The sequence below is a fragment of the Natrix helvetica genome, assembly GCF_964273705.1.
Source record: "Natrix helvetica genome assembly, chromosome: Z".
NCBI lineage: Eukaryota > Metazoa > Chordata > Lepidosauria > Squamata > Natricidae > Natrix > Natrix helvetica.
Genome location: NC_138554.1, coordinates 59,629,864 through 59,653,190, shown reverse-complemented (window position 1 = coordinate 59,653,190; position 23,327 = coordinate 59,629,864). Strand labels below are relative to the sequence as shown.

Here is a 23,327-nt window from a genome sequence, read left to right as displayed (position 1 = left end):
CTCCCTTAACATAAAACATTGCAATATTGCCATAATAGTTTATTTAAAGGATTGCATGCATGGAATACATAGAAAATGGAATATATGGAAATCCTCTTGACAGGTAATTACCAATTTTACATTGGCTATTAAATGCATTACAAGCACAGCATGATATTCTTGGGACCTACATTCCCTCTAAGGTGCGCGGCTGCGCTGGCGCGCAAGTGGCAAGAAAACACCGCGCAGCAGTTTTCAACTGCCGCGCAGTGATTTCTATTGCCACAGGCTTTGGAAGCTGGGGAGGTCCTTTGCAGGCAGCTAGAACGGGCCGCCTGCAAAGGACTTCCCCAGACTTGCTTTGAGGAGCACGGGGTGACTGAGGCTAGTTGTGAAGCCCCAAAGCCCCCACCGCCACCGGAAGAACTGCTGCCACCTCCTCCTCCTCCTCCTCTAACAGGCAGCACTGCCGGATTTGCCGCCCAGCGCTGCGGCTGAGATGAAGCCGCCAAAGCTCCAGCCGGCATCTCCGCGCGTGGCAGCAGCGCCTCCCCTCCGCTCGGAGCAGCTGAGCTCAGTCAGCGCTGGGTTACCCCTGCCCCCTCCTCCTCCTCCGCCGTGCTTTTGAGGAGCCATGAGGCTGCAGGAGCCAGTAGGAAGGCGGGGGGGGGGCAGGGAAAAAAAAGCCTCATGGCTCCTCAAAAGCACGGAGGAGGGGGAGGGGGCAGAGGTAACCCAGCGCTGAGCTCAGGAGCAAATCTGGTGATTCTGTTGGAGGAGGAGGAGGTAGCAGCAGTTATTCTGGTGGCAACTCGTACTCGTCGGCATCTTCAGCAGTAGCCCTGCCCACAATGAAGAAAGCAAAGATGGAGCAGATCCACGCAGATGACGTCGTGGCAACATGACTGGAGGAGGAATTCTGGGAGTTGAAGTCCACAAGTCTTAAAGCTGTCAGGTTTGAAGACCTCTGCATTTTTTTTTCTAGGGGTGGAAGGGTCTTGTAACTTGACAGCTTTAAGACTTCCATGCTTCAAATGCCAGAGTTCCTGAGCCAACATGACTGGAGGAGAAATTCTGGGAGTTGAAGTCCACAAATCTTAAAGCTGTCAGGTTTGAAGACCCCTAGGGTTTTTTTTCCCTAAAGGGTTAGGGGTGCAAGGGTCTTGTAACTTGACAGCTTTAAGAGTTGCGTGCTTCAAATGCCAGAGTTTCTGAGCCAACATTTTGGTTGCTAAGCAGGAGCGTTGTTAAGTGATACTGATATTATATAACACTTTGAATTAAGCGTGTACCTTGAAGAAACATAACTTTGAGTTTCAAATAATACTGATTTCGTTGTTGTCTTAGTTGACATCTGTGAAAAAAATTCGGGTGCTCAGGCATGAAAATGTGCCGCTCAAACACTATACTTTTTTGCTCACATCGAAAAAAAATTAGAGGGAACATTGCTTGGGACATGTTTGCACTTGCAATGCATGTAGTTTAACTTTTTGAGAGTCACTATTATCAAAAAGGATGTTTTTCCATGTAGCAGCTTTTACAATCTTTTGATCCTGTTTTTGTTTTTTGGGGTGTAGGGAGGGGTAGTCTTTTGCTTATACCATTACAGTGTGAAGGTGTTTTGAGGAATGTTTATTTCTGGAAACTTTTTTCCAAAATACCTTTTTTCATGTAAATGTTTTCATTCACTCCTAGTCAGGGGTGGGTTCTGGCTGCTGCTACTGCTGGGTTGCTCAGGGGCGCACTGTGAGCACATGCACATGCACATGCATTTGATGCGCACTATGCATGCACAGTACTAAAAGTGCTGTGCGCAGAAGCAAAAACAAGATGGCGGCACCTATGGCGCCGCCGAGAGAACCAGTTCATGGACGTGGCAGGCCGAGTTACTACCTACTCAGCCGAACCAGGCCAAACTGGTAGGAACCCACCTCTGCTCCTAGTTGACAAATACTGTGCATTAATATGTTGGGGAGAAGCTCTGATTTATAATCATGTCATGCCTACATTTAGTTATAGTCCTATCCATGGTTATTCAGAATTTGGATCCATGGAATGCATTCACATTCACATTTGGCTATAACAAATACTGGGACTTGTCATGTTGTGCTGAAAATTCTTCAAAGCTGAAAAATTGAAATTAATAAGCAAATAGTTACTGTCCCATTTTTTAAAATATAAAATCTATTAACACTAATGTATCTTTTTCTTTTGATAAATCATACAAATTTATGTGTAAGTAATTAGAAAAGATAGAAAGATATTACAGTAAATTTATGTTTATATCAATGTAATTGGCCTTATTTTATATCTGTAGTGGGTGTGTTTTTTAACGGAAAAAAACCTACAGAAAACTAACATCCTACAAAGTACCTGGGACAAATATTACTTCAGTATACATTCACTGGGAACCCTGCTTACTTTACTACTAGTAGAATAGGAGGCATCTTTACAGAGTTGTTCCCATTTCCAATGGTGTAAAATTCTCTTCACTTACTGCCAGATCTTGATGTTGAACATCTAAATTTCAATACTGTGTTATCAAGATTTAGAATAGAAGTAGGAATTAGAAAGAGGGAAAATATGGTCATGTATACTCCAATATAATATTTCAAAATTAGTATATAGAGGGAAGGATCAGAAGCTGAAAGATGTTTGTATTATATACCTCTAAATAACATTATTAAGGTTATCATAGTTATTAGCATTGAGTAATATAACATAATATTGAACAATTAAATGATGAGGATTATATACAAGGTGGACTAATGTTAACAAATGTAATTGCATATTCATAATGTTATGATAATGATGTATGATTAATATAATTATCAAAAATCAAAATGGATAACAGATGAAGGATAGAAATAGAATACTTATTACATAAGACTGGATTTATCAAGAGACTAAATAGAGGTAGAAATCAGGAAGGGGGAAATACCACAATGAATATTGTTACATAACATGCTAAAATTAGTAGATAGATGAAAGGATAAGAAGTTGAAAGATGATTGTGTTTTGTATAATATTAGAAGATGTGAGTATGACAAATGTAAAGCGGTCAAAATTGTCAATTTTATTATTATTTTTGAGTATCAAAATTAATACCCGGAAGTCACACTGTTCATATATTTAATACATATCCATTTAAAAATGAAAAACGTAATTTTAAAAATTAGCTACTGGTTCTCCCGAATCAGTGCAAACCAGCTGAAGCATCTGAATTTTGATCACATGATTATGGAGATGCTGCAAAGATCATAACTGTGAAAAACAGTCATAGGTCTTTTCTCAATGCCATTGTAACTTTGAGCAGTCACTAATTGAACTATTGTAAGCCAAGGACTACCTGTATTTGCTTGCAGTGTCAGGCTAGAGCAAGGGTGCCACTCAAAGCATCCTAGCTGATGCACATATGCACAGCAGGGGGCAGCTGCACATACGCACAGGCCCAGCCCACACCAGCCTGACAGGCATGAGGCAGGCACCAGCTTGGCACCAGGAGGGGCAGGCACCAACTCGGCAGGAGGAGACAGGTGTATACATTCACTCTGAGATGCTGTGAGCCAGATCTGTGCCAGGTCTGAGCAGGCATGCGCCTACCTCCTGTGCGCCTGCGTGTCTGCCGGGCTGTGCAGAGCTGAAGTGATGCGGGCCAGCACCTTACCATTTCTAGGACAGCTGCACTTACCATTTCCAGGATGGCTGAACTTACCACCCTTTCAGGTGTGTGTACATGGAGGGGGGAGGTGACCCGCAGCAGGGGCTATACAGCTGGCCCTCCAAGATGGAGGCATGGCAGCAGAGGCACCAGCAACAGGCAGAGTGTGGGGGAGGCACATGATGTACAACACCAGACATGCCTGCTCTATCCCATGCAGCTGGGACATGGAAGCTGGCTGCCCAGTGCATTCAGTGCAGTGCAGACTGCATGCCTCATCCCTGCCTCTGCCTCCAGCAGATCACACAGTTCCATTAGGCTGCTGCTGTTCTAAATGCTAAATGAGTCTGTGTAAGAAGCCCTCCCCCCTTATTAAAATATTTTTATTCTTAGTATTGAAAGAGGCAGGAAAGGAGAAATGGAGAAATATGCCCTTAAAGGCTGAAAGCAGCCCCAGTCTTCTTGCTATAGGAAAAAGCCTTCAGTAGGTGCTTGAAGTCTTTAGAGACAGATATTTTGTGCCCATTAAAAAATCCAGCTGTGCGTATTCATAAACAAAACACTCTCAGCCCAGCTCCCCCAGAAGGAATTAAAAAGTAGAAAAACAAAGACTTCTAAAATCTACATTCCCCACCCAGCTATAAGGACAGGGATAAACTCACCATCATTAGAATAGCAAAAGGCACAAGGCTCATTACATTGGGCAACACTCTGGAGTATATCAGAACCCTATAAAACTCACCAATTCATCCAGGGAAGGGATCAGCTGTCTCAGAACTACATGCTGTTGTTGGTTCTTCCCCTTAACAAACATTTCTTAAGCAGCCTCCATTTTATTCCTGTCTTGTAACTACAGCTGGATTTTTCCTCCTATACCTGCATGTAGTTGTTTTGGGAATGAGGGTTGATGAGTAAAACTTCCAAACATACATATTGGCATTTGAGCCCTGATGACTAGATGGGGACAGAGAACAACAACAGTATATACACAAATTATATGCTGGTGTGTGACAATGAATGCTTTATTTTGGATTCTAAATTGGCATGGATCTGCTAGCCTCTGTTCTGTTATTTCTGATTCTGGATGTTGTTCTTTGGTGCATTTGTTTCAAGTATCCCCTTCTTGTTGGACTTTATCTGTAATAATATCATTATTTCTTTGTTTTCAATCACTGTGTATTTGTGACAGGTAAACACCTTTTCTTCCAGTGGTCCTGAAGCCCTGGTTGTTCAGCCAACAGTCCTGAGTCCTGTTTTTCACCAAATGTCTAGCAACTCCAACATCTGTCAGGGACCATGTTAACCAGAGTAACATCTGAGCCTGTATGACTTTCTGAAATTTATGTCTCAATAGTGTTACAAGAGAGACACTCTTTGTCTGACTCTTCTGATGTATGTTTGAAACTCTGGCATAGCTCTTAGCTTCCTACAAGCACACAAGCTCCACAACCATGTTAAGATAGTGTCTCACTGGGATGGTGTTGTTGTTGTTGTTGCTGTTGCTGCTGCTGTTGTTGTTGTTGTTGTTGTTGTTGTTGTTATTATTATTATTATTATTATTATTATTATTATTATTATTATTATTATTATACAATTGTATCACAGCGGCCAGTTTTTTCGCCGAATTTGGCATTGATTACTAGTCAGGCTTTTCTCAACCAGTGTGATGTCTGGTGTGTTATGCGCTAGTATTTTGTCCATTTGTATATGAAAATCCCATAGGATCTTGTCCATCTGATTTTCGGTGACTTTTTCAGGCTTATGTTCCCACCAGTTTGTTGTTGTTTTAATATTATAATTTTTGCACAAATTCCAGTGGATCATTTGTGCTACTGAATTGTGCCGCAATTTATAATCACTCTGTTCGATTTTTTTACAGCATCTGAGTATGTGGTCAACAGTTTCACCAACTTCTTTGCAGAGTCTGCATTTGGCATCATCAGAGGATTTTTCGATTTTGGCCTTAATGGCATTTGTTCGGATAGCTTGTTCTTGCGCAGCTAGGATTAGTTACTCTGTTTCTTTCTTTAATGTACCGGTTGTTAACCATAACCAAGTTTTTTCACTGTCCACTTTATCTTTTATTTTTTCCAGAAATTGACCATGTAATGCTTTGTTCTGCCAACTCTCCATTCTTGATTTTATCACATCTTTTCTGTATTCTTGTTTCGTCTGTTGGGCCTTCAGTAGATTTTTGTTCTTTACTTCGATGAATAGATGTTCTTGACTTTCTTTTAAATAATAAGCCAGTGCATGTTTTTCTTCTTCAACTATTTGCTTCACTTGTAATAATCCTCTGCTACCTGATTTTCGGGGCAGGTATAGTCTATCAGTGTCACCGCGTGGATGTAAACTGTAGTGCATTGTCATTAGTTTCCTGGTTTTTCGGTCCAAAATGTCCAAATCAGCTTGTGTCCAGTTAACTATACCAGCTGTGTATCTTATAACTGGTATTGCCCAGGTATTTATGGCCTTTATTGTATTTCCACCATTTAATTTAGATTTCAAAATTTTCCTAACTATGTTGGTATACTCTCTCCTGACAATAGTTTTTACTTCTCCATGTTTGATGTTATCCAACTGCAAAATGCCTAAGTATTTGTAGGCTTCATTTTCATTGCATTTAATTAGTTGGCCATTGGGCATTTCAATTCCCTCACATGTAGTGATTTTGCCCCTTTTTATGGATACAGTGGCGCATTTTTCCATGCCAAACTGCATTGAAATATCGGTGCTGAATACTCAGACTGTGTTTGTCAGTGATTGGATTTCAATTTCTGACTTTCCATAGAGTTTCAAATCATCCATATTTGGATATATAATAAATGTGAAATTTTTTCAGCTTCTTTGGCTGTTTGGTAGCCTAATTTCATTTTTTTAAAGATTACTGATAGTGGGATCATCGTGATGATGAAGAGAAGAGGTGAAAGTGAATCACCCTGGAAAATTCTTCGCTTGATATTAACCATTCCGTAGTTCTCATTCCCTACTGCCAACTCAGTTCTCCATTGTTTCATCACCTTTTCAGTGAAGGATGTAATATTTTTGCTAATGCCAGTTGTTTCTAAGTATTTTATGATCCAACTATGTGGCAATGTGTCGAATGCTTTTTTATAATCAATCCAGACCATATTCAAGTTCGTTTTTCTTTTCCTACAATTTTCTAATATCATTTTATCAATAAGGAGCTGATCTTTTGTGCCCCTACTCCTTTTTTTGTTGCCTTTTTGCTCTACTGGCAAGATGTTGTTTGTTTCCAAATAATCCATAATGTTATCTGCAATAATGCCTGTGAGTAATTTAAAGGTTGTTGGCAAGCATGTTATTGGTCTGTAGTTTTCAGGTATTGTTCCTTTAGTTTCTGAATCAAGTATGTTTTTCCAGTTGTCAACCATTCATCAATTTGACCATTTTGTAAAATTTCATTCAGTTGCCTGGCCAACATTGCAGGTAAACTGGTCAGATATTTGAGCCAGAAGCCATGTAATTGGTCATTTCCAGGTGATGTTTACTTTTACTTTTTTTACTCGATTTTTGACCATCTCAGTTGTTATTTCTAATACTTGCATTTGTTTATTACCAATGCTTTCCTCAAAGTCATGTATCCACTTTGCTTCCTTATTGTAGTGCTTTGCATTTTCCCACAATTCTTTCCAGAATTCAGCTGTGGCCTGCTTTTCTGGTTTTTCACTTTTGGTGTCACCATTCACATTAAGACTTTGATAAAAACGCCGTTGGTCTGATTAAAATTGTTGATTTTGTTTTTAATAATAATAATTGTTGATTAATAATAATAATAATAATAATAATAATAATAATAATAATAATAATAATAATAATAATAATAATTATTATTATTATTATTATTATTATTATTATTATTATTATTATTATTATTATTATTATTATTATTATTATTATTATTACTTTATTCATTAAACATGAAACTCAGTGAACTGAACATTCAAAAATGCATTACAAATACCATTGACTGGTACTAATGGTTGATACGGTTTGCTGCCAACATCCTAGGTATCAACCAAGTACCTTCCTAAAATATAAGATGTTCTGAGTAGTGCAGTTTTTTTGCAGTTCTGCTGGTGTGTGTTTTTATTATTATTATGTGTTTAATCTTTGGTGAGATTCACAGCCTTTGGGGCTGGTTGGTAGTTCAACAGCTCGAGTCCTAACTAAGGACCTAGGAACTGTTAAGGTAACTTTGGAGGATATATGTTGTTCCAAGTAGGCTAGTTTTTTGTAGAGTCAGAATGTTCAGGTCAGGTAAATTTAGAATTTTCAAATAGTGAGGTAGCCCTTTAGGTATTGCTCCAAGGGCTCCAATTACAATTGGGGCAACACATGATTTCTTTTTCCACAGTCGCTCAACCTCAATTTGCAAGTCCTAGTATTTTGTGATTTTTTCTTGCTGTTTATCTTCAATTCGTGCATCACCAGGTATTGCAATGTCAATGAACCATACTTTTTTTCTTTTCAATTATTGTTATGTCAGGTGTGTTGTAGGCCAAGTGCCTGTCAGTCTGGATTCTGAAGTCCCACAAGATCTTGCCTTGCTCAATCTCTAAATCCTTCTCAATCTGATGGTCCCAGTAGTTTTTGCTGTACTCAAATCCAAACTTTTGGCACAATTTCCAGTGAATAATCTTAGCAACATGGTCATGGTGTTGTAGGTACTCAGTTTGTGAAATTTTGCTTCACTCGCTGTTCAAGTGGTTGACTGTCTCATCTTTCTCATTACAGAGGCAACATTTGCTGTTGGTGGTAACATGTTGAATTTTGCCTTCATGCAGTTTGTGGCTAAGGCTTGTTCTTGAGCTGCCAAAATAAAGCCTTCTGTTTCTTTTTTCAGTATTGGCCATGCATAGCTTTGTTTTTCCAATTTTCAGCTCGCTTCTCAATTACTTCTTTCTTATATTCAGCTTTTAACTTAGTTGTCTTCAAAAGGCCTCCTTTATTTACTTCCTCAATCATTGGTTCTTCACTTTTCTGGATGTAATCATTCAAGCTGTGTCTTTCTTCTTCCACAGTGTGCTTTACTTGTAGGAGTCTTCCACCACCCTCTGCTCTTGGTAGATACAATCGGTCAACATTACTTTTAGGGTGCAAAGCATGATTCATTGTCATAAGCTTCCTTGTTTTTCTATCCAAATTGTCCAACTCCATCTGGGTCCAGTCAATTATTCCTGCAGAGTATCGAATTACAGGTATAGCCCAGGGATTTATGGCTTTTATGTTGTTTCCTCTACTCAGTTTGGACTTTAATATCTTGTGAATTCGTCGAATGTACTTGGCTGAGGTTAATTCCTTGACTTTATTATGCATTAAGTCAGAGGCCTTTAAAATCCCCAAGTACTTGTAGCCTTCTTCTGGTTTTACTGCATTTATCATTTCTTCATTCTCAAGTTGTATTCCATTACCTTCTAGGACCTTGCCTGCCTTGGTTGCCATTGTTGTACATTTGTCAATTCCAAACTGCATACCAATGTCTTGGCTAAATTCTTTTGTGCTTTCAATTAATAAATTCAGTTCAGCTTTTGTTTTACCAAACAGCTTCAAATCATCCATGTACACCAAGTGTGAAATTTTCAGTCCTTTCATTGCAAGTTCATATCCAAAGTTCACCTTCTTCTTCAAAATAGTTGTCAGTGGTAGCATTACTACTACTACTACTACTACTACTACTACTACTACTACTACTATTTATTTATTTATTTATTTATTTATTTATTTATTTATTTTATTCATTAAACATGAAACTCAGCCAACTGAACATTCAGAAATGCATTACAAATACCATTGACTGGTACTAATGGTTGATACGGTTTGCTGCCAGCATCGTAGGTATCAACCAAGTACCTTCTTAAAATATAAGATGTTCCGAGTAGCGCAATTTATTTGCAGTTTCACTGGTGTTATTGCAGGAAGCTGCAATTTTGTTGATGTGTCTTATTTGCACAAAGCTTCTGAAGTTTCTACTGACTCCTGCCATTTCTAGGCATTTGATTATCCTGTCATGTGGCAGAGAGTCAATCCATGCTACATTCAAGTTGGTCTTCCTTCTCTTTCAATTTTCCAAAATCATTTTGTCAATTAGGAGTTGATCCTCTGCTATTGGGGCGGTTTCCTTTCTGCTCAGGTGGAAAAAGATTATTTTCAACTAGATGCTGTCGGACTGCATCCACATCAGTTAACAATTTGAAAGTTGTTGGTAAGCAGGTAATTGGCCTGTAGCTGCCTGGTGCTGCCCTTTTGCTGGATCTTTCATTATCAGGTAGGGTTTGCCAGATGTTAGCCACTCTTCAATTTCACCTCCATGTAGTATGTTGTTAAACTGCTAGGCAATAAGTGAGTATAAACTGGTTTGATATTTCAATCAAAACCCATGCAGTTCATCTTTACCTCATGCTGACCAATTCTTGACCTTCCTTGTTCTTTTTTCTCTACCATTTCTGCTGATATTACTATTCCTTTCATTTCAACTTCTTTTTTATTCTTATCCACCTATTTTAACCAAGCTGTGTCCTTGTTATATTTCTTTGGGTTATCCCATATATGTGTCCAGAACTGCACTTGTTTCTTCCTTGTCAGGTACTGACTGATTCACTGCAGTTTCTCCATTGACGAATTGGTAGATATGTTTCTGATTGGATTGAAATTGGAAGTTCTACCTATAATTTGCAAATCGAGCTTCCTATCTGCTAATCACCTTGCCTATAACTGTTATTTTCTGCTCTATTATTTCCAGTACTTCCTTAATCTTCCTTATTTCTAGGTGATATTTTTTGATTAGGTATTCTTTGGTCTTGTTTTTCAGCTTTTCTTTCATCTGCTCTAGCTTGCTTGCATCTGATCTCAACCTGCTGATCTTATTTTCCAATTTAATCTTCCATTTTTATGGTGCATTGTTTAATTCCTCCCCACCCCTTCTCTGTTGATTTTGCATCCCAGGTGGTGGTGGTGGGATTTAGCCGGTTTGCACCGGTTCAGATGAACTGGTTGTTAACTTTTTTGTACAGTTCAGCGAACCGGTTGATCTCACCACTGGCTGGCCCTGACCCACCACACCACACCATTCCTTTTCTTGCCTCACCTGCCTTGGCCAGTCACTTGGCCTAGACTCTCTGACTCCCTCACCCACCTGCCTTGCTTGCCAGGCTTCTTAGCTCACCTAGACCATGTGGCGCCCATGGCCCAGCTGCTCTCCTGCTTCCTTGCTCGCTTTCCTTGGTTGCCACCCTTTGCTGATTGCCTGATTTTTGATAAATTGCTCTAAGTACAGGGATTATATGACACACACCCCTCGCACCCCATTGCATTGCTCAAGGGAAAATCTGTTCTAAGGTTGAATAAATCCAGTGTCAAGCCCCAAAACAGCAAGCCTCATCGAGCTATCTGGGAGCTGTGCCAATTAGCTGGGACGCTGCCCATCCTGTGGCCCATTTTTGGCCTGGACAAAATCCTGCAGCAACCACAATTCCCTCACTAACCTGCTTTACAGCTCCGTTCACTGGCATGCAGAGCAACAAAAGACCACCATATGACTACCAGTTTTATAAATAAAAGTTCAGTCAAATCTTCTAAAAGACCTTTTAAAAGATCACAAGATCTTTTTTTCCTGAGAAGTTGGAAGGTCAGACTGCACTTTTTAAAAAATTGGTAGTTACATGGTATTATTTTGTTGCCCTGCACCCAGGAGAATGGAGCTGAAGAGCAAGTTAGAGAGGGAATTGTGGTTGCTCTGGGATGGGAGTGAGGATTTTGCATTATGATTATTCTGGGGTTGAGGATTTGCATTGTGGAGCAATCACAATTGCTCAGTCTTGGCAAGTTTAAGATGGGTGAACTTCATGCTGTCTGGGGAACTCTGGAAATTGAAATCAATGTACCTTAAAGTTGCCAAAGTTGAGAAGTATGAGTCTAGACTAGATTAGAATTTAGGATTTCCCATACTGTTTTATTTAGACTTTGATGCAATTAAATAAATCAGGTGTGGTTTCCTTAACAAACAGTGATTAAAGCGATATGAACCATTCCTGGACTTTTTGTGAGAAACTAAAATTAAAAGTTGATCTGGGGCTTTGATGATTAGATATGGGATTATGGAAATAATGTAAGCAAATGTTAATCTTAGAGTAAGAGTTTAATATATTTTTTATTTATATCTGTACCAAAGAAAGTTGGAAGTCATTCTTTTTTTTTTTTTTTTTGGTTTTCCTTCTTTTTCTCTTTCTTACACTTTCACTTTTTTCCTGAGCCTTTTCTTTTTTCAGATGTTTTTTATTTGTTTATCCCTTAGCTTTGCATTTATGTGAAACATGAAGGATCAAATACTCAGCCATTATAATTCTACATTCCTTATTTACAGAAATCATATCAAAATTTAGAATGAAATCCACTGGAGCCACCTCATATAAGACGGGCTCTGAGTAACCAAAGAGTGTTTATCAATAGAAGAGAATATTTGTAGCTCAAGGTTGAACTGTGGGGTCTTTGGTGCCCTCTGAGCTTGATGGTTTTCTTGCAGATGTTTCATTACTAAACTAGGTAACATCATCAATACTAGAAAGGAATGGAGTTTGCTCTTACTTTCAGATGCTAGTCGCTTACCCTGTCAATGTTGATCAGTTGCTTCACAAACAGTCTTTTTATTGGTGTGGGTCTCAACAGCCTCCGGCAGAGAAGGGCTATTCTGCATCCCTCCCTCAAATGTTCTTGAAAATACAGTTTCCCAGCATTAGGAACCTCCAACATGCAAATTGTGGTTGCTCATCCTAAAATGAATCCTCTACCTGGAGCTTCAAAATTTGCTGTTTGCTAGCCAGTCTACATTTAGTGTACATCTGACTTTGGGGATATTTCCTCATAACCAAACAAAAGTGTATTTTCTGTGCATTTCACAGCACTTGCTTGATGGATCTGGATGTCACAAGTAAAGCCCATATTTTGTAATTAACCCCTGTGCCCTGTTTTGGCTGGCAGAGTGCTGTAGGAGGTTGAGTGCTATCATGACACCCAGCCACGCACACCTGTCTGCCTTCTCATTAAGGCAGAGAACCAGTTGTTAAATTATTTGAATCCCACCACTGCACGTTATGTCAAAAACAATGGGAATTTTGCAAGTCAAAAAAATACAGCATCCTAATTTGAGTCCCCTGTTCCTTTATTAGACCGACTGAACATTATACAATGCTGTATACATCAAGAAAGATAAAATTGAGTTCAAGGAAAGAGGTAGCAGAAAAGAGGTAGCTAATGATGTAGTTTGAAGAGTTGATTAGAATTTAAAAGCTGGCACAGTTTTGAATGATCTTAATAACATTATAAGGATTCTATGATGTTTAAAGAATCAGTAGTTTTTCTTAGTTTTCCTGAAGGTTCACAGAAGCTCAAGACATTTGGAAGCTGAATATTTTGCCTCAGCTAATTAATGACTGCATCGACAATTATTGTGAGTTTTCTCTCTTTGACCAGAAATTGGGTAAACACATATTCCTCCCCCCCCCAAAAAAATACTATTAGCGAACAAATAAGAATTATACAACCTGTCCTTAATTTGTATTGTATCTCTTTGTGAAGCTTAGGGATGCTGAAAACAAGATAGAAAGATAATGTAGAAATAAACAGCTTGGAGCCCATCATGCCATGATGTCTATCAGGTTCCCAACTTACCTGCCTTTATTATTCTGTAGATTACTATAATAAAAAATAAACAATTTTTTTTAAATTAAAATGTACATATAATCTATATATATAAAGCGAAATACCACTCATGCAGCATCACAAAATCTCCAGAACCGTTAAGCCTACAAACTTGAAATTTGGAATGTATGTTCCTCTTGGCTTCTAGGTGCTCGCTAAGAAAGGATTTTTTGAAATGACCATCAGATCATTAGTATTTCTTATATTATTACTAACACATTCTTATGCTAAGCAGTTAGATGTTCTACTCCCCCCTCCCTGTTAGATCAGGGCAATGAGAGGACAGACTCCAGACATGAAGGCAACAACAGCTCTTTATTAGCAGTCAAGTGTGTACAATCCAGCGACTGTGAGGTCTGACAGCTCCCCTTTTATAGGGAGCTGTCAAGCCTCTCAACCAATCAGATTAACCCAGGCTTCCCGCCTAAATGGAGGACTGGAGTGGAAACCTCTATAACTATTTACAATATCTAACACTCCTCTCCTCTTAGTCGGAGTGTTCTTATTGGTTACGTAGTCTTTGAGATAGGCGGGTCTTTGCCTGACTCGCTCAGACCTGCGCAGTTCATTTTGAACCGGTTCGTGGAGCAGGTCGGAGGGACCACTGTGCTCCTCTGCTCCAGGCGATGGAAGTTGCTGGAACTTACCCCTGGCTGCGGCTGGAGTCCTTTGAGCTTGTTCGCTTGGGGCTCGTTGTGGGCTAGCGACAAAATCAGGTATGTTTACCGGTTCGTTCGGGTTTGAGAAGTCTGTAGAAGGAGTGACTGGTTGCTCTTTTTGGGTAGAGCCTTGGTCAGTTGGCGTCAGAGTTTCGTCTGGTGCCCTAAGATTGGAGTGGGTTAGGCGACCACAGAGTTGGTCAATGTGCCTCCTCCAATTTCTACCATCCTCTAGCTCCAAGAGATAGGAGCGAGGCCCGGTGATGCCTATCACCGTGGCAGGAATCCACAAAGTCCCCCCTGCATAGTTGTGGGCGTATACTGAATCCCCTATGCTAAAGTTCCGAATCTTGCTGGTAGAGTCTGGGGGCGATGTGGCAGAGTAGTTTGGGTGTAGCCGGTCTAAGTGGGACCTTAGCCGGCGACCCATGAGTAGCTCAGCTGGGCTTCTCCCTGTGGTAGCGCTAGGAGTGATATGCTGAATTAAAAGATAATGATCAATGCGTGTTTGCCAATCACCTGGGCCCATCCTAGAGAGGGCTTCTTTTGCTGATCACACCATTCTCTCCGCCTGTCCATTGGAGGCCGGGTGGAATGGCGCAACGAGGGCATGCCGAATTCCCTGGCTAGCTAAGTAGGTCTCGAAGTGCATGGCCGTAAATTGGGGCCCGTTGTCAGAGACCAAGACATCAGGCAGGCCGTGCGTGGCAAACAGGTGTCGTAGCACCTTGATGACCGCCTCTGCTGTGGTAGAGGTCATCAGGGCTACCTCTAACCATTTCGAATATGCGTCCACAACTATTAGAAAGGTCTGGCCATGAACGGGGCCAGCAAAATCTATGTGCACCCTAGACCAGTGGTCGGCAAGCTGCGGCTCACGAGCCACATGCGGCTCTTTACACACTTTAATGTGGCTCTTCTGTGTGCCGGGTGCCCGCTCCCCTCCCTCCTCTCGGGAACTTCAAAACAAGCGCCTCTTTCCCTTTTTTCTTTTCGACCCACAATGATTAGGGAGGATCCTGAAGTCGGGCGGGGACGAGAAGCGAGGAGGCAGAAAAAGAAACGGAGGCTAAGGAGCTTCCCCCCCGCCTCCTCCCAGCAAAAATCTAACCGGGGAGCCGGGCGAGCAGTAGCAAATTAGCCGATCACACCGCGTGATCAGCTAATTTGCTACTGCTTGCCGGCTCCCTGATAAGATTTTTGCGGGGGGGGAGAAGCTCCTTGGCCTCCGTCTCTTTTTCTCCTTCCTCGCTTCCTGGGGCTCCACCAATGGGGGAGCAAGGCCCGCCCAGCGCCAGGCTTTGGGCTAACACAGAGGTCTGCAAAGTTGGCTGTTTTAAGACTGGTGGACTTCAATTCTCAGAATTCTGGGAGTTGAAGTCCACCAGTCTTAAGAGCCAATTTTGCAGATCCCTGCCTGGGCTAATATGATTGATGCCCTTGGTGGACTTCAACTCTCAGAATTCTGGGAGTTGAACTCCACCAGTCTTAAGAGCCAATTTTGTTTTTCTGATAGCAGATCTGGCTGATCAAGATACAGGAGACAGGGAAAGCATAGTCTTCATTCCTTAGTTCCTCTGTATGGTATGTATCAGCCTGCCCCATATTTGACAACCGGTAGTAAAAAATATGCTACCTTAAGCACAGAAAAGGTTTACATTTGCAGCATAGAAGAGCAAAACAATCAACCAGTTTTGGGGGTGTGGGGAAACAGCAACCTGTCACTAAATAAAGTAAAAGATGGGGTTTTTTTCTAAAGGGTTAGGGGTGCAAGGGTCTTGCAACTTGACAGCTTTAAGACTTGCATGCTTCAATGCCAGAGTTCCTGAGCCAACATGACTGGAGGAGGAATTCTGGGAGCTGAAGTCCACAAGTCTTAAAGCTGTCAGGTTTGAAGACCCCTGGGGTTTTTTTTCCTAAAGGGTTAGGGATGCAAGGATCTTGTAACTTGACAGCTTTAAGACTTGCGTGCTTCAAATGCCAGAGTTTATTGAAACTAAAAACAGTGTACCATCCTATGTATTTTTGGTTTTAAAAATGTGGCTCTCAAAATAAATTTCAATCGTGGTTTTGGCGAGATTTGGCTCAGTTGAAAAAAAAGGTTGCCCACCACTGCCCTAGACCATGGTGCTTGAGGGCACTCCCACTCCTTAGCGGGCGCCTCTGGAGGGGCTGGTCTGGATTCCTGACAGGGCGTGCAAGTGGCCACCCATTCTTCTATTTCCCTGTCCATTTTAGGCCACCAGACGTAGCTCCTGGCCAATGCCTTCATCCTGACAATGCCAGGGTGCCCTATGCAAAGATTCCAATACTGAACGACGCAGTTTGTTTGGAACAACCACCCGGTCCCCCCCCAGAAGACAACCTTTTAACACAGACAATTCATCACGTTTGGTATAAAACAATTTAAATTCAGCCCCAACAGGCCCCTTAGGCCACCCCCTCCATACCCAGTTAAGCACTTGCTTAATAATCATGTCCTTCGCCGAAAGGCGGGCAATGTCTGTAGAGGAGACCGGTCCAGAGTCCAAACAGTCAATGAGGAGGACCGGGGTCTCCGGAGTGGGGTAAGCTAGCAGTTCAGGCAGGGGGCAGTGGCTGAGTGCGTCGGCGTGACTGAGCGTGGAGCCAGGGTGATGAACGAGTTTGTACGAATAGGCAGCCAGGAAAACAGTCCACCTGGTCATGCGTGGAGATAGAGACACCGGGGTGGGTCGGTCCCCAGCCAGCAGCCCCAGCAGTGGCTTGTGATCGGTCACAAGTTCGAAGTCTCGCCCGTAGAGGTACTCATGGAACCGCTTGACTCCCGCTATAGCAGCCAAGGCTTCCCTGTCCAATTGGCTATAGTTTCGTTCAGCGGGAGACAAGGTTCGCGAGTAGAAGGCGATGGGGGCTTCGGTTCCGTTTGGCATTCTGTGGCTGAGGACCGCGCCAACGCCGAACGGTGAGGCGTCACAAGTTAGGACCAGCGGCAGCGTTTGGCTGTACTGGACCAGCAGGGAGTCTGTTGTCAGGAGGCGCTTGACAGCGGCAAAAGCGGCGGCCTCTGCTCGTCCCCAGGTCCACTTGGCTTTTTTGGCTAGCAACCGGTGTAGAGGTTCAGCAACTGTCGCTTTCTGTCTGAGAAAGACGCTGTAGAAGCTAAGGAGCCCGAGGAAAGCCTGCAACTCGGTCTGATTGCGAGTTGTAGGGGCGTCCTGAATTGCTTTTATTTTTTGGGATGTCGGGTGGATCCCAGAACCATCAATCATGTACCCCAGGAACTCTACCCTGGGCACATTAATTTGGCATTTTTCTTTTTTGAGACGGAGACCCTTTTCGCGAATTCTTGTCAAAACAGCCCTAACACGTTTTAAAAGTTGTGCCTCGTTTGCAGCCGATACCAATATGTCGTCAAAATAGGGGACGACTCCTGGTATTCCCTGCAAAAGCCGTTCCATGACACTTTGGAACAGTCCAGGGGCGATACTAACACCGAATTGTAGGCGGTTGCATTTGAATGCACCCCTATGCGTCACAATGGTTTGGGCCTCCGCCGTGGCGCCATCTACAGGCAACTGTTGGTATGCCTGCGCCATATCTAATTTCGCAAAAATTTTTCCTGGCCCTAGCGAATGTAGTAAGTGCTGTACAATGGGCACAGGGTAGGCGCTCTGTTGTAGCGCGACATTAATTGTACATTTATAGTCTGCGCAGATGCGGACTGACCCGTCCGGCTTGACCAGGGTCACTATTGGGGTCTCCCAGTGAGCATGGTCGACTGGTTCTAGGATGCACTGGCTCACCAGCTTGTCAATTTCCTTATCAATTTTGGGTCGGAGGGCGAAATGTACCCTCCTGGGCTTGAGCCTGATCGGCGCTACGTTGGGGTCCAAATTAAAAGAGATTGGTGTCCCCACATACTTACTGAGGCCGGAGCTGAAGATGTCCTCGAACTCCTTAAAAACTGCCTCGGCAGCGCTGTTGTCGTGGACCGTGTTGATGCCGGTGACAGCCAGGTCTAACGCCTCGAACCAGTCGAGCCCCAGGAGGCTTTGCAGGGTTGCGCTTGCCACTGTGATGGGTAGCTGGGCCGTGACGGTCTTGAACTGAACCTTGAAGGTGCCCTGGCCGACGATGGGGACTCGGTTCCCCTGGTAATCACACAGCATGATGTCTGGTTTCTGTAGTTGGTGTTTTTTGAGGCTAGGAATAGCCTTTTTGAGCGTTGACCAGGAAATGATTGTGAGCGATGATCCCGTGTCAACCTCTAGCTCGCAAGGAGCGTCCTCAATGAGGACCGTGAGCTTCAGCTTTTTGGGCCGCCTTGTGCGGACCTATCGTGGTGAGATAGGTTCTGAGTGGTTCTCTCTGGGAATACTCTTTCTGGGAATACTCTCTCTGGGCTGACTCCCTTGGTTCTCTCTCTGGGCGCCCTTTTTGGTTTTACCAAGCCCCTGAGGTGGGCCTCTGTTGGCGTGTTTGTGGCTGCCAAGTGGTGGCAGGCCCGTAACTGCGGCACGCTTTTGCGATGTGCCCTTTCTCGCGCAATTTCGGCAAATTGCGTCCCGGAATTTACAAGTAGACCAGGGATGGCTCCCTCTGCAGCTTGCGAATGGCGGCAAGCTGGAGTTGAAATTTTGCGCCGGTTTCGTGCGGCTGCTGCGCATGCGGTAGCTGTCATTGCACTCGCTGTCATCAGTTTCCTGGTCTGCAGCCTCATGGTGAACTCTCGCTTGCTTAGTGGCGGTCTGGAGCGCGTAGTGTTGGCGCTGTAGCGTCTCTGTAGACCGGTCAGCAGATTCAGATGCTCTTGCTTCATCAAGGGCGATTTGCAGGGTTAGGTTAGTTCGAGCCAGCAGGCGTTTCTGTAAAGGAATGTCTCTTAAACAATCCAAGATGTGGTCATCTAGGTTCTGGAAGTTGCAGTGGGTAGCCGCTTTTTGCAGGGCAGCTACGTACTGGTTGATAGACTCGTTCTCTCGTTGGTTTGTCATGTAGAATTCGTGCCTTCAAACGTGGCGAGAAGGCTTCGGTGCGTAGTGCGTTAGCAAAGTCTGTTGCAAGGCCGTCCAAGTTATGGCCTGAATCGGGGTTGGCTCTGACAGATCTTTAGCCGTTTCAAAAACTTCTCTGCCGCAGTATCCCAGGAACATATTCTTCTTTCGGGAGTCTGACACCCCGATGAGATCGTTGGCTTCAAGGAAGCACTCGAATCTTAACATATAGGACTCCCAATGCTCATTAATGGGGTCTAACTGAGTTGGCGGAGCGTGTATAGCCATTTTGTTCTGCGGTTTAAATTTGCCACCTTAAAATGGCTGCTCGAAGCCGCGCCGAATGCTCCGGGCTGGATTACTTGCTGGATTGTCTCGTTGTTCTTCTTTGTCCTATCTTCCTCTCGATCCCACCTTCGTCGCCAGTGTTAGATCAGGGCAATGAGAGGACAGACTCCAGACATGAAGGCAACAACAGCTCTTTATTAGCAGTCAAGTGTGTACAATCCAGCGACTGTGAGGTCTGACAGCTCCCTTTTTATAGGGAGCTGTCAGGCCTCTCAACCAATCAGATTAACCCAGGCTTCCCGCCTAAATGGAGGACTGGAGTGGAAACTTCTATAACTATTTACAATATCTAACACTCCCCATCTGAAAAGAGCTCTGTTCCAAATGCCACTTGGGTGTGGCCAGCGCGTGAGTCATCCGGCCTGCGGGCTGGGAGTTTGGAGAGGATCAGTGGGTCAGCTTAAGGGAGAGAAGGTGATAAAATAGGAGAGGCTTCTGTGGGGTAAGCCTGAGAGACAGAAGGAGAGGCTTCTATGGGGTAAGCCTGAGGAAGAGAAGGAGATAGGAGAGGATCAATGGAGCCAGCCTGAGGGAGAGAAGGGGGATAGGAGAGGCCAATCGTAACTACTCATTAATTTTAAAGCTGTAAGTGTCTATTTATCAAGCTCAATCACATATTTTCCTAGCAGAACACAGGTATTCAGTGTAGTGTAGATATAATTGGTACCACTAGAAAATAAAGCAGTTTATGACTGCAAGCCAGTGCTTTATTTAGAAATATCAGCAAAAAGACAAAATTAAACTTGGATGATAGAGTCCATCATTAGAGGCTAGTTGTAACCGGAAAGAAATTTCAGTTTCTTTCTGGGAGAAAATGTTTTGGATTGGATGTCTCCCCTCGGTCTTCATTTTGTATTTGAGAGGCTGCCACAAAGAAGAGGGGTCAACGTATTTTCCAAAGCACCTTGTGCATGAATATGGACAAGAAGCAATGGATGAAAACTAATCAAAGAGAGAAGCATCCTAGAACGAGGGAGAAATTTCCTGACAGTGAGAACAATGAAGATTTTATGGGATGTGACAGTCATTCTTTCTCCATGAAATTCATATAGAACACTAGATGAGGGCAAAGAGAAACTGGAAACTCTTTAAGTCTTCAGTACCATCTAGTGGTCACCTTATATTTTGCAATCCATATGTTATTTAATTTAATTAGTTTCTCTCTATATTTATATGGGTAGTCCTCAACTTATGACCTCAGTTGAGCCCAAAATTTCCATTGTTAAGTGGGACAGAGGGTAAGTGAGTTGTACCACATTTTATAACTATTTTTCTATAATTATTAAGCTAATCATTAAAGCTGTTAAGTGAACCTGGCTTCCCCATTAAATTTGCTTGTCAGAAGCTCCCTAGTTGCAAATGACAATTCCATGACCCTGGGATGTTGCAACCATTATAAGTACATGCCAGTTGTAGAACATCCAAAGTTTGATCACATGACGGTGGGGATGCTGCAATGGTCAGAAGTATGAAAACTGGTCATGTTACTTTTTTCAACGTCGTTGTAACTCAGAGGGGAATGGAATTATGATTTGCCAGGTGTGAAATAGATTTTTCTTTACAATAAATCTGCAAAAGCAAAGTAAATGAATTGCCTTCCACGATTATCACTAAAAACAAGTAGTGCCTACGAATGTCCCATCTTATACTTTAACAATAAACATGTTAAAATGGAAGTTAAAGAGACATGTTAGATATGTTTAATGGTAGCCCACTAACTTTGAAGAGAAAGACTTTTTGATAGGCTGAACCATGTGCAAATAGCTCCAATAACAAACATTTGATTGACATATCACTGCCCATGTGCTCCCTATAGCTCAATTGGTCTGGTTCCAAACCAGTCAGTCTAGTAGTGGCCCATGGTCTGAGAGTTCGGGACCCATGCTCTAGTTTGAGTGGAGGGGAGGAATTTGCAGGAATTAAGTTTTACCTGTATTTTATACTTCAAGAATATATTTGTGTTCATTGAAGGAAAATGTCTATCGGTATGTATTTTATCCTAAAAGCACAAACCTATACAATATTCATTGACTTTGGTAGAAATATAATTTACAGCTTCTTTTAATCTCATTGGTGATTTTAAAAAAATCCATCAAGGAACAGTTGGTGGTCAATAGAAATCTTCGTTGCTTATCACCAGGTTAGAATGACAGAATGATGGTCTTTTTGAGCAAGACTTCTATTAAAATCTCTGAGACTAATTTTAAAAAAAAGTATGTAAGAACATTTTTTTAAATTTTTTTTTAAAAATTATACCATCAAGTAATAGTCATTGGAATCTGATGATTAGCTATCCATGTAGCTAATCATAGCTATATTGGTGTTTGAAGGTTTGAAATACATAAATATTACAATTTATATACCATACAGTTTCATACTTCAACATTCATCTTGATTTGGATTTCTAGAAAATGTGAAATACTTAGAAAAAATTGATCTTTATAAAAGCTTAAGCATATTGTGGTTATTGAATTTAGTGTATCTAGCATCTACTGCAGGAAAAAGAAATGGAAAACGTGCACAATATTGCATCTTAACTGCAACTAGGATTCAACAAATTCACTGTTAAATGTTAAGAAACTTCATTGCAATTCTACCATCTCAGTGCTCTTTTTCTCTTTATTAAATTTCCAGTCTACCCCTGATCAACCAGGAGTCTCATTTGAACTGCTTAGAGGCTTGTATGTATCATTTGAATGTGGACTTCTGTGCAATTCCTCTACTATCTGCTACATATGCATCTTTTGTCTGTATATCACAACAATTACCTGGTCATGCTTATTATTATGGTTACCCATAAAATATAAAACAGCATTTTGGGATTGGGAGTCTCCACAGATAAAATTCTTATTTTCCCCCCCAGGATGTTGAGGCAAAGGAGAAAGCCCTAAGACAGAATCCCCCAATTGTTTGGTTTTGTGGACCAGCTGTGGGTGGGTGGGGAATAGTTCCATGTGTGCGGTGAACAAGCAAGTGCATGCGGCTCCATTTGTGTGAGCAGTGGGCATATGCACCCACCGCTCACACAAATAGAATGCGCTCGCCCTTACTCACTCACTGCTCTTGAGTGCAGACACTTGTACTTTCCCACTACTTCTTCAGCCCAGTTCTGAAAGGCTCAAGGGCCGGTAGTGAGCTGTGGCCTGAGGGTTGGGGACCTCAGCGCTAAGTTATATAAAAGACTAAGCTTCAGTGATACTTTCCAGGAGTGATTATGTACAATATTGTAACACTTTCTAAAAACATGCTTACTGTGTCATGACTGATGATGAGCCTATTCGCCCTATAGGAGGAGGAAAGAGCCCAGAGAGATCTTTTCAGGACCACTTGAGATCTAGAAAAAATAGCTGCCTCCCTGCATACAGTAGAAATATATCTGTGAAACTTTCATTCTGACAAAGTTTGCACTAATACATTTATATAACAGATGCGGGGGGGGGGGGGGATGCCAGAATGTAGCTTCTTGTTTTGCTTGAGAACAACAGAAGATTTTCACTATTTTCTTGTGATGTTTCATAAATTAGAGTGTTGATTGATAGAGGCAAAAGAAATAATAATTCCACAGCTTATTTTGGCATTAAACCGAATCATCTTTTTGCAGCTAAATTTTGCAGCTAAATGCTGGAGAACTAAAAGCAGTGAACTAGATTTCTCTGAATTAGCTTGTTTCCTCAGCTAAGACCTTATGTAGCAATATTAGCATGACACCTAATTTCTTTATGACATCCAACATAATTCTTGGGTGATGGTGTGATAGATATTGTTACTTCTCTTGATTAGTAGGGCAGTGGTAGCAATAGCAATAGAACGTAGACTTGTATACGACTTCATATAGCTTTTACAGCCCTCTCTAAGTGGTTTACAGAGTCAGCATATTGCCCCCAACAATCTGGGTCCTCATTTTACCTACCTCAGAAGAATGGAAGGCTGAATCAACCTTGAACCTGGTGACATTTGAATTGCCAAATTGCAGGCAGCCAGCAGGCA

General features: G+C 42.1%; 1 protein-coding gene across 1 annotated transcript in view; it reads right to left on the bottom strand.

Annotated features, from left to right (window-relative positions):
- The window catches only part of LOC309401577 (transmembrane protease serine 11E-like), a gene marked incomplete at both ends in the record, with an annotated part of 105,256 nt that extends 86,264 nt beyond the window's left edge, over positions 1–18,992 (bottom strand). The window contains one exon of the mRNA XM_081970647.1: positions 18,446–18,992. Within this exon, the coding sequence (XP_081826773.1) occupies positions 18,446–18,992 (547 nt within the window). The remainder of the gene's footprint in view (positions 1–18,445) is intronic.
- Between the last annotated feature and the right edge of the window lie 4,335 nt (positions 18,993–23,327).